Consider the following 11,016-nt stretch of genomic DNA (forward strand, 5'->3'; position numbering starts at 1 on the left):
TGTTTCTAAAGCATGTTATTTAAAATCTTTAGATATTTACATTGTTTAACAGACTGGTCAAAATTGTAAGAACAGAGTACGTGAAACTGTTCTGATGAAATCTCTTGGAAACAGACATGTACATAATGACTACAGTATTGAACGGGAAAAAAAAAAAAAAAGGACTTAACACTTTGATAGCTACAGAACATCAACCAAATGAAGCACTGTACAAATATAAAAAGCCAGAATAGTTCTATGTACATAGAACCCACTGCTTCCCTCATTATGATCTGTACACAATGTATTCCTTTCATATTGGTGGTGTGTGTGTGTGGGTGTGTGTGTGTGTGTGTGTGTATACGTATGCCCCGCTGTTCACACGTGAATTACACGGATACACAGACATATATACAACGTGTAAGCGTATTCGCATGTGTACGAGCACACGTCCGAATCGCGAAGAGGCTACAGCGAAGGTAGTGAAAAGGGGAACACCAGAACGTTACTATACTTCCAAATACAGAACATTTTAAATAAAAATGAGTAAATAAAAAGGTTCTTTCTTATGGAAGGAAAAAAAAAAAAGTGTTTATATAAAAACTATTGTTACTGGCACAAAATAGAACGTGCTCTGATTTCTTTACAAGTGGAAACTTCTTGCTTGATCGTTGGTTCGTGGCATTTCAAGAACGCGATCCCTTTTAAAAACATGGTTGCATTTACACATACACAAAAGTTTCTATGTGTAACTCTCCCACAAAATCGGAGCTTCCGAAAAGGGGGGGGGGGGGGCTTCACCTCATGCAAATGTGTGAACAATTAAATAACTATGAAAGAGAGCGTGTAGTTTTGTACAAGTCCGAGCTCCGAGGCTGGTTAAGAGGCGCGGGTGGCACCGGCTGTGGGCAGGGCTAAGGAACGGGGTTGTGGTGCAGCACTGGCACTTGGTGGATCTGGGCAGTGGGTTTAGTCAGCGGCTCCCCCTGCTGGAGTGGGCTGCACACGATGCTACTCGCTCCTCCTTCTTCTTTCGGCTGCTTGCTAGCGAATTCGGTGATGCTGAAGACGAACTGCAGGCAGCCGAGCTTGACGTGGCTGCCATGATGGAGGAGCGCTGTGCCTTCCCAGCCCGCACCACTGCCCCCTATCAGACTGGAGCCGCTCGCCTTGCAGCTGCACGGCCGGAGGTGCGAGTCCTCGGCTTGGCTGCTCATCACTCCGCTAACGTCGCCGCGCTCCCCGTCCTTCTCCTCTTCCTGCTTCCTCTTTTTACAGCGACCTGGATGGGAAAAATCAAAGCAAAAGCAGTACAGTAACGAAGGCCTGGACCTAAAACGTAAATCATAATCCGGATGGGTAACGAGCAAGGAGGACGTACGGATGATGCTCTGCACTTTGGACACCAGGCCACTGGATGGACTTGGCCCTGTTTTCTCTGAGAAGTCACAGGAGTACAGTACGTTGTCCACCGTTGTCCCGTGCTCGCTGTAGTTCAGCAACTCGTACTGCTTCGTATTCTAAAAAGTACAGAGTCGCATATCGTACAACGTAAAGCTCACTAAACAGCACAGCGGTACCTTACTTGGTCATAACTGGAACAAAAGAATGTCAAAATGAAGCATTCGCGTCCGTTACCTCATCGTAAAAGATGCAGGCGTGTTTTCCCGACACGTAATTGCAATGGCCGTAATTCATAAGGCACACGTCCATGTCCGCACCTGAGGAGGAGACGACGACGACAATGGCCTGGTTGTGCTGCATACATCTTAAACATTAGTGCGTGCTAGGAGTGAGACTCACCAGTTCCAATGTAAAGGCTTCTGTAGCACATGCTGACTGCCGCTCCCTTCCCGGATAGAGGATAAAACGTCGCTCGGGCCTGTACATCCTTATTTTGCGCTGAGAGAAGAGAGATGCAGTGAATCCCTAATTCACGAATATCTAATTACAGCGGACTTCTAGGATTCCTGCGCGTTTTTCATTTCAAATTAACCCAGGCTTCAGTGATCCATGTCGTAATTGCTTAAGAATGAATATATGCTTAACATTTACTTTCGTTACAGTTCTCCCAAAAACCAAAACCGCTAGTGTTCGATTTCAGACGATACTACCCTTCTAAAATTCATACACTAGACGGTAGAGTACACGGTGTAAGTGTATAGTAAGTCATTTGGGACGCAACTTTAGTATTTACTCTCCGAGGCGCGTTTTCGGAACAGAAGTAACGTAACGAGTAAACGTACCCCGTACTGCGCTCAGTTCAACTAATCGACGATGAGATTCATAGGCAACCTTTTTCAGAATCGATTATTATCGATTAGTTGTCCCAGCTCTACTGGAGTCGTGAAATAAGAGCAGATCGAGTACAGTACCTTCAGTGTGCCGGCTTCGCTGCGTGACGGAGGGGATCGCAGGTAACTTGGCATCACTCTGCACAGGAAGTGGTTTCGGCTCTAAGAGCTGCTGGATCCGCTGCCACGCCAGGAGTTTGATGAACCGCTCGTCTAACGTGTTCAGCTCGATCTCTGTAAGAAAAACATGTTTAACTGAAAAAAAAAAAGTGTCTTGAAACAAAAGCCACATTTCTGCTTCAAACTGCTGCTTGGCACCACACTCACCTCCAGTTCCCTTCATCATGCTCTTTAAGCAGCTGGACAAGTCTCCCAAATTTAACAGGTCGGACCCTTTGCCTTGTGCCGCAGCATCATCTCTGAATTTTCCGTCTGTGGAAAATAGGAGAGGTTATTACAAAGGTTCCTGCCATTTGCCCAGAAAGTCCATTTGTTTAATGAACGCAGTTCTGGGACTTACCAGAAGAGGGCACTGAAGACACCTGGCAGCTTGTACTGGTATCTGGCACATGAGAGGATGGCAACCTTGGGGAAGCCCTTTGAGCGTGGGGGGGGCTGGGCTCCGATTTAACACAAGCCGAAGGAAGGGATTCTGTAGCAGCACAGGACTTTAATTCTTCAGTCTTTATCAGCGCAGGGCCGGCGTGATTAGGTAGGGCCACGATAGACGGAGTGTGTGAGCGTGGTGCGTTTGAGGCCTCAGAGGCGGTGGAACACGCCTGCCCGAGTTTGCCGTTGGTGTGGGCCGGCCGCTCTACAGGACCATTACTGGTGCCACAATTCTGACAGGGTTTTTCAGTGCAGGAGCTGCACACTCTGTGCTCCTCCGAGTTAAGGCTGAGGGATTCCGGCATTTTCCCCGAGGCCGTCGTGTCCGTGCTACGGGAACAATGCAGATTCAGGGAGCCGGGGTCCTTAACGTCGGTCTTTTCACATGGCGAGGATGACGTCTGCTTGGCAGACAAATGCCGCATGATGCTACACTGAAGCGAGATGACGTCCCTAAGCCACTGCAAAGAGAAGACAAGGTCAAGAGTTAACCTCGTTTGTTTGGATTCATTTTTGGCCGAATCGCGCTGGGATAGCTAGATTTGCCAAAAGGTAATTCCAAAAAACCCTTAACCCTTGTACTTGTTTTCACGAGTACCTGTTGTTGCTCTTCGTCGCTGCTCAAGTGGTTGGACGGCGAGGCTTCAGAAGCACCCGAGCAGATCAGCTCACCGTCCCGGATTCCAGCGGGCAGCATCATCACGGGTGGATTCTGGTACTGTGACTTGATAGCATCTGGGACCTTCAGGAAAAGTCGAGTCTGCTTTTAGTTACGACGGACACTGAAAACAGTTAACACGATTTAAAACTGTCCTGCTGTACGCTCAGATTGACTGAGCGAGGCCCGACCTTGACTGTTCTCTTGGCGTGACTATGGGGCGCTCTTCGCGTCGGAGGGTGCTGACGGTGTATTCGCTGCAGGAAGTCCACTTTTACGGCATGCTGGGATATGCGGTCTTGAAACTGGTCAAACAGCTGGCAGCGGTTGCTCAGAGTCAGGTTGCGCTGGTTCAGCTGAAATTAAGCAGGATCAGGATCTAATTGGAGCATACTGTGTGGATTCATACTTTTTGAGACTGTGGGGTCTATTTTATTTTTAAATAATCATCATTTAGATGATTATAATCAACAGTCTTATGTTGATTCAAAACTGTATACATTTAAAGAAACTTGTACAACATTTACTTCACGTGTAAAACATATTTTGTTCCTAATTGTGATTTTTAAAGTAAACTTACCACCAAGTGCTCAATATGATTGGGACACATCCATCTGCCCGTGGGCATGGCTGTGAGCGGAGGGTCCAGGCAGTCCATGTGGAACAGGAGGGGGCAATAATCGCACTGGATCAACGGAGCCAGCCTACAGCTCCTGCAACACAATATCGTCTCAGATAAACCCGGTATTCGTTTTAATAAAACTTTGCAGTTCGCGGTTCAAGGCTCGGCTTTAAAGCGCACGACTCCGCTTTCTGCGTTCGCAAGCTTCGTTCGGTTTCAAATCCCATCTGATTTAAACGTCCACGGAGAGAGAAAGTTGTTTAATCTGGGTTTAAAGCAGGAGCAGGAGTCTAGAGTGTGCTTTTTCTCCCTCCTATTGGGCGCTGTACAGTTTTCCGTGCCATTATGGTTACGCTCGCCACAAAGCAATTTGAGGTCATTTTATGCTTTCTGACGATCGCTCTGAAAAGTAGCTCAGAAATACCAGGGAGGAGGGGTGTTTATTTAAAAAAAAAAAAAAATAAAATCACGGCCGGTTCTTTCCGGACGTTACGGTAGAGGGGGACCGGTACCTGGTGCAGGTGTAGCACACTTTGACTGGCAGTGGGACGAGCCCGTAGTGGTCCAGCTCGTGTTGCGGCCGCTTCACGTTCTTCCCCGTCGTCTCCTCTTTCCTCCTCTTTTTACTGGTTCCTGAAAGGAAGGTGAAATACGGCATCGTATTTAAAGGAGCACACTGCATAGCCAATACGGACGGCACAACAATAAGACGTACTGAGAAATACACGAGGTGCAAGTAGCGCAGCACGTGTAGGATAAGCGCAAGCGATGTTATTTTCAGGACAGATCGATAAGTTAAATATGGCGTAGTATAGTTTGTTCCGTTTACTGAGATTATAAACCCGAACAGCAGCATACGAGTGTAAATAAAGAGTGTGGCGTTAATCACCCCAGTTGTGCGTGACCCTCATGCTCATGCACCCTACCTGGAAGTGCGGTAGTGCAGGTGAGGTCATTGGGTAGCTGGAACTGCGTGGGGTTCCTCTGCATGGCGGCGGCAATCAGCAAGTCAAAGGGCCTCTTGAGCGTGGCCGGCCCGCTCTCGGGCTCCGAGCCCTGCGCCTCGTCCTCCACGTCCAACAGGTCCTCCTCAACATCGTTGTGCTCCGAGGGTGTGGGCGTGTCCGTAGAAGAGGCGTTGGAGGTGGGCGTGGCCGGACGGCTGCTCGGTCTCCTCTCCAAGAGTCGCACCTGGGCCACGGCGGCACGCAGGCCCGTGCCAGCAACGGCGGTGGGATCCAGACGGAGGGTGCCCAGGTCCAGCTCGGCGGCGGGGGACGGAGTCTGCTTGGCCTGCATGAGGCCGTTGATTTGCTCCTTCTTCTGCTCTCGCTTCTGCGAAGACGTAAAGCGAAAAGTGGCGGTGGGTCTGCACGCAACTTAAAACGTCTACTTCGAAAAGATCATTCTGATAAACCAGATTTACATCACAGAGAGCACGTTCTGCCTATTTTGACCCGACACTGACAAACAAAAAGTTTTTAGATGTTTGCTTCCTGTACCATTCTCATCTTGTGGTTTTCTTCATCCTTGACACTCAAGGATTTGTGGGTCTTTCCTATAAGTATTTACACTGCTAATAATTGAAAACACAGACATTTTGTATCCGTATAAACATGGTAGCTTGAGATAGTCTTCGTCAAATTCAGCATTAAGCTGAAAATCCGCCGGACTTGAGCCTCACCTTCTTACGAACCGTGCAGCGATGGCACATCCAGTCTCCAGGGGGGAGCATTTCCCTGCTCAGTGGTGGGTTACTGTGGAAAAGATTGAACACGCCGATGAAATTTATTTAGGGGTATTTTTAAATAAATAAATAAATAAATAAACAAACAAACAAACCCCCACCCCACATACACAAAGTAACCGGGGCAGGAAATAGGGCGACAGTAATAATAGGGTATTTGACATTTTAGAAAAAAAATGCACAGAAAATAATTAGTGAGCGAATAAAACGAGCCTGAATCGGCCACGGCGAATGTGATATTTTATAAGCGATTCCAAAGAGCCAAAACAAAACTGGCAACCAAGCCAAACAAAACCTTTTTTTGGCATACACGGTCACTCGTTTCAGCATGAACCCAACACCCCTGCCATAGTAAATCCGCCTGGTTTACGTTGGCCGGCTAAAGTTTTGAAGCGGCAAGCGCGCACACACACACACAGTGATTTTGCGGAGCGCGTGTTTAGACAAAACGATCTCTCACTTCCCCATCCTTCCAAGGATATCTCAATACTCAGCTTTGTGTGCACAGGAAGACCAGGTTGCTCTCCAAGAAAGAGGCCCTCTGTTTTCTAATCCTCAGGCCATATCTGGAATACCAACCGCACAGGTTTCCAATACTCATCTAACGCCGAATGTTTTTTTTTTTTTTAGTGGTACAGGACATTGGAAATGGCAATGAACGGGACAACAAAAAGACTGAACCTCACCACCTCTGGAGATCAACTCGACGGGACGAGCTGCCAAGATCAAGTTCCCCATCAGAGATGTTTGATCTCTTTTCTTTTACAGTCTGCTTCTAAGCACCTTCTTTAACATGCACGGCACATCGAAACGTTGAAAGAAAAAAAAAAAGAAAGAAAAAAAGAAAAGGAAAGCCGTGCGTCACGCACAGATCGGTTCGCTGTAATACAAATCAGCAGGAAACCTGCTCCATCCACGCTGGAGATTTGAACGTGGGACGGCTTAGAGCCGAACTTGATGACGGCGAGGCGAGGCCGTGGGCGGCGGATTGTAGCCAGCGTGGGCACGGGGCCAAGCGTGCACAATGTAAGCATGCTGCATAGATTCCATACTGATCCCATCCACATGAAGTCATTTAACTAGTTTAAAAGCGAGCATGAAAATACAAGGTAATGAATTCGATTCCAATTCCCCTTGGAATGCTTTCTGCAAACGATTCGGCGGTCATGTAACCAAGCAGAACTGCTCACACAGCTGTAACACATCTAAAGTCGGTTTAATGCTCTCTCTCTCTCTCTCTCTTTGGAGAGCATCTGGCTGCATTTCTAATAAGGTAGTCATGGCGGGAAAAACCACAAATCGTCCCCAAATAAAGAAAGTCTTTTTCTCTTGGTCCTCCCGGTCTGGTAATGCTATAACGCGCGCTAAAGCCAGAACGTTCGGCGGGCCGTCATGCAGACGGCATGGTCAACGATTATTTACGGAGTGCAGCTAGACAAGGTGTGAGCTCATGGATATATAAACAAATTCACTCCGTTTGTGAACATCAGCTTGTTTAATTTTGAATACAGTACAAGCGAGTCGCTCGTCTCACTTCTGCAGGTCGACGGAGCAAGATCAACCAACGTTATGATTTTATCTGTGCTACAAACCAGCAGAGGGAAAGGTCTTTACTGCCTGCTCAACCGCTGTAGGACCCTTAGTGGCCAGTAAACACAGAACCACCCTTCTCCTCAGAACAAACAAATCAGCCTCGCTCTGATCTGCATTTGTCTGTCTGCAGTGATGTTAAACAGTTTATATCCAGAGTGTGTGAGAGAGAGAGAGAGAGAGAGAGAGAGAGAGAGAGCGAGCGCTCTGAATGAATACGCAGGGAAGGAAATAAAAAGGTTGACGTACGGCCGAACACGGTTTAGATCAGGGGCCCCACGGTTTTTGGTTCTGCGTGTCCAGATCTGATTACATTATATTCATTCACGTGCACCTCGGAGACTCCCGTGTCCCACTTGCTAAGTTGCGATTTTAAATTCTCGCACTAACGTCAGCCGTTTCCCGTTCGCCACTTTTTAAACATTTTTTTTTTAAAAAAGGAACAAAGTGACAGATGTACTCTACGGTGTACGTCAGAGAGACTCTACGGCCTGATCAGTGAGCATCAAAAGGTTAGAAATGACGATTAAAAAATGTATAAAAAAAAAAAAAGTTTCTTCAGACCTCTGAAACACCCCGCATGCTGATATAAGGGCGATAAACCAGTCCCTCTAGGATTCTCAGAAACGAATGCAAAATTACGCAAAGTCCGCAACGTTCGGAGGAGCTCGCAATTTTTTCAAAATGACAACGGATTTGGGCCAAGGTGAGTCATGTGACGTCACCACAACACGCATTCATCCAAAGCCCTCTTCGGGTACAGCTAAAAAAAGGTTTCGTTTACCAACAAACATCGCCGTGATAGACAAGTGCAATTACGCCAATTCAAAGACAAATCAGGCATTTCTGGCTGCAGCGATCATAAAAAAAAAAACCTCTGCTAAATCCTGTATAAACTCGGGTATAAAATTTGTCTCCAGGTTGCAAGGATGTGCAGGTGCAACTTTTAGGCCAGCAGCTCACTTCGATGCCACAGGAAGGCCGTGTTGGTGTGCGAGACTGTGCTAAACCACAAGACCCTATTCATGACGTACGTTCACGTCGTCACGCATCTTAACCTTACGCAATAACGTTCCCGCATCGACAATTCACTCGTTACCGGCTGAAAACTCCACAAGCTTTACTGACAACGACGTAATTACTAAGAATGTCCTAAGGCTGTGTTCTTTTTTTTTTTTTTTTTAAGCGACAAACTTTATTTTGATTTTTTTTTTAAAAAAAGAAAGAAAAGAAGATGCACTATATCTCTTTTTCCAGTTGTTTGTAGGATGTTTTTCTTGTTTGTTTTTTTTTTGCTCCGAGTAGAGCAAAGTGAAATTTTTCTTCTCCGCTTGTTAATCAAACAGCCGCTTGAGATCCACGACTTTTTATTCCGTTAAAGCAGCGGCGCTTTCGCAGTGACCGGTGAAAGTCTGTTTACGTTAAGAACATGAGAAAACGTTTAAACGAGCAGATTACACTACACGCCCCCCCTTTTTTTAAACACTTTTTTGGGTTTTGTTTAATTACATGGGTGAGATACTAAACCGAAGCAGGGAGCAAATGAACCTGAAGTATCAACATGCGCTCCAGAATGGACTAATGTGTGAACATGTGATAAGACAGTCACAGGGGTACTCCAGGACTGGGAACCTGTATTAGCTCGCATAATGTCATTGTGTGCAGCTGAGTGAGTGCAGATATGTTTTTTTTTTTTTAAACAGTTCTGGCAGCCATTTTAGCAGTTTTTTTTGTGGAACTGGAGAGGAATGTAGGATGATGTACCAGCACTGCAGGTGGAAGGCGGCGGGACAGTGGTCGCAGCAGAGCAGGTCGCCTCCTTCTCGGCAGCTGTCGCAGGTGTCGTGGTTGGTCGCGCGCCCTGCTCTCCTGCTGCTCCTCTCCAACTTCCGGCTGCGCTTCTCACCTTCTTCCGACTTCGGCGGCGCGAGCAAGGTCTGGATTTGCTACAAAACGGAGCACAGTCATTTATTAAAGCCTTCGTGAGGGTATAAAGACAGAATTTCCGGGCCGGCGCCTTTACTTTTCTTTCCGTTGTATGCCTATTTATTTATTTATTTATTTATTTAAAGTGAAACACTAGAGATTTTTAACTAACATAGCGTCATGCTAACTTGCTAAAACGCGTCCCATGCTACACACACACACACACTATATTTTATATATATATATATAATGGCGTCCACCTCCTTGGTTTGAGTCGGGACGTGTCAGCCATTGTTGGGCCCGAATCCCCCCCCGCCCGCCGCCGCCTAGCATAGTATGAACTCTTTACACGTCCTTAAGCGGTCGTTATGTGTGTAAAGCTCATAGCATTTAACTTATGTAAGAGAATAATAAGAAGAAACACACACACACACATCTGCATCTACTCTACTACCCATATCTACCTAGAAACGCTATTCCATTTGCATCGCTTTTGCTTAGCCGGCTACAGGATAAGCTAGTGTGTTTCCGCTGGCTAACGACTGAAACAGCATCTGCACCCGGTAAACACGAAGCTCCTCAAGCAAACGCCGTGCACATCTCTTTCCCCAAACGCGATCTGAAGCTGTATTTACCTCCATGAGGCCGCCCGAGGTGTCCAGGTCGTACACTATAGTCGGGGTCTCCATTTTATCCCACATTCACCCAGCTGAGTTTAGCCGTCAGATCGGGCTAAGGCTAAGCTACTCCAGCTAGCCGATTAGAAAAGGTTCCTATAAAGAGGGAGTCCTGTAACCTTTGCAAAAACAAATAACGTCTGGGATCTTTACAGATATATCTCCAGAAAAAAAAAACACCCGAGTTTCCTTTCAGAGAAACACACGAGGCATGTAAACAATCCTCAGCGAGTCGAGTTTAAAAATATTCCTCAGTTCGTTCCAATGCCAATGTTATGCTAGCTGAGTATTTAGCCGTGTTAAATAGCAGCGGGGCTAACAGTTCTCTAACGTCCCGGTGAAACGGAACACCCGTTGGTTTCCAGAATGCAGTGATTTTCCAAGTAAACAGATGTGTCTGCTCTCGGACAGCTCCAGAAACAGCTGTCTCGGTGTCATGCGGTAGAAGCCAGTCTGTATAAATAAATCCGCAAGCCGCAGTGTTTGGCCTAGCTGAGGCCTAGCCTGGGTATCGCCTGTTCCTCCTTCTCCGATCGTAGCGAGCACAGATGCGGGATAAAGACGCCAAATCGCCCCCGTCCATGATGCGACAAACAAAACATCAGCTCCGGTGGAAAGAACCAAGCTTTAGCTGCAGACCGGAGCTTTAAAAACGCCCGTTTACTCAGTGAAAGCGTCCCGGATAACGGCGGAGATCATTGTTGTCATGAATAAACGCTGCTGCATCCAAACTCGACAACAGTGATGCTCGCGGGTTATTTTTTTTCCCGCACCCGTATTTCGACTAAACCACCGCCTTCCTTCGCTTTGATTGGATAATACGATCCGGTTTTCTGCGCTGTAACTGGTTCAAGTTTAATTCATACAGCCAGTAGACCTATCGGTCTGCGAGAAACACCAGCCAATCGTGTAAC

The 11,016-nt window shown here is 46.9% G+C and overlaps 1 protein-coding gene across 2 annotated transcripts; it reads right to left on the reverse strand.

Annotated features, from left to right (window-relative positions):
* phf12a (PHD finger protein 12a) lies at positions 1-11,016 on the reverse strand. Of its 2 annotated transcripts, none has more exons than XM_017488809.3 (15): positions 10,061-11,016; positions 9,264-9,445; positions 5,847-5,919; positions 5,089-5,497; positions 4,675-4,795; positions 4,121-4,253; positions 3,732-3,896; positions 3,481-3,624; positions 2,794-3,343; positions 2,601-2,705; positions 2,355-2,528; positions 1,783-1,881; positions 1,618-1,700; positions 1,361-1,499; positions 1-1,261 (listed from the first exon to the last, which is right to left on the reverse strand). In XM_017488809.3, the coding sequence occupies exons 1-15, from the start codon at positions 10,124-10,126 to the stop codon at positions 894-896; spliced, it is 2,811 nt and encodes a 936-aa protein (XP_017344298.1). In that variant the 5' UTR covers positions 10,127-11,016; the 3' UTR covers positions 1-893. The 2 variants fall into 2 exon arrangements, with proteins under 2 accessions (XP_017344298.1, XP_017344299.1); XM_017488810.3 differs by having other exon boundaries at positions 2,355-2,507; positions 10,061-11,014.

The sequence above is a fragment of the Ictalurus punctatus genome, chromosome 16, assembly GCF_001660625.3.
Source record: "Ictalurus punctatus breed USDA103 chromosome 16, Coco_2.0, whole genome shotgun sequence".
NCBI lineage: Eukaryota > Metazoa > Chordata > Actinopteri > Siluriformes > Ictaluridae > Ictalurus > Ictalurus punctatus.

Coding starts and splice junctions, on each gene's coding strand:
- phf12a (XM_017488809.3), bottom strand. CDS start 10,126: ATGTGGGATAAAATGGAGACCCCGACTATAGTGTACGACCTGGACACC. Junction 9,446..10,060: donor CCTCGGGCGGCCTCATGGAG/GTAAATACAGCT, acceptor TCCGTTTTGTAG/CAAATCCAGACCTTGCTCGC. Junction 4,254..4,674: donor GTGTGCTACACCTGCACCAG/GTACCGGTCCCC, acceptor ATTGTGTTGCAG/GAGCTGTAGGCTGGCTCCGT.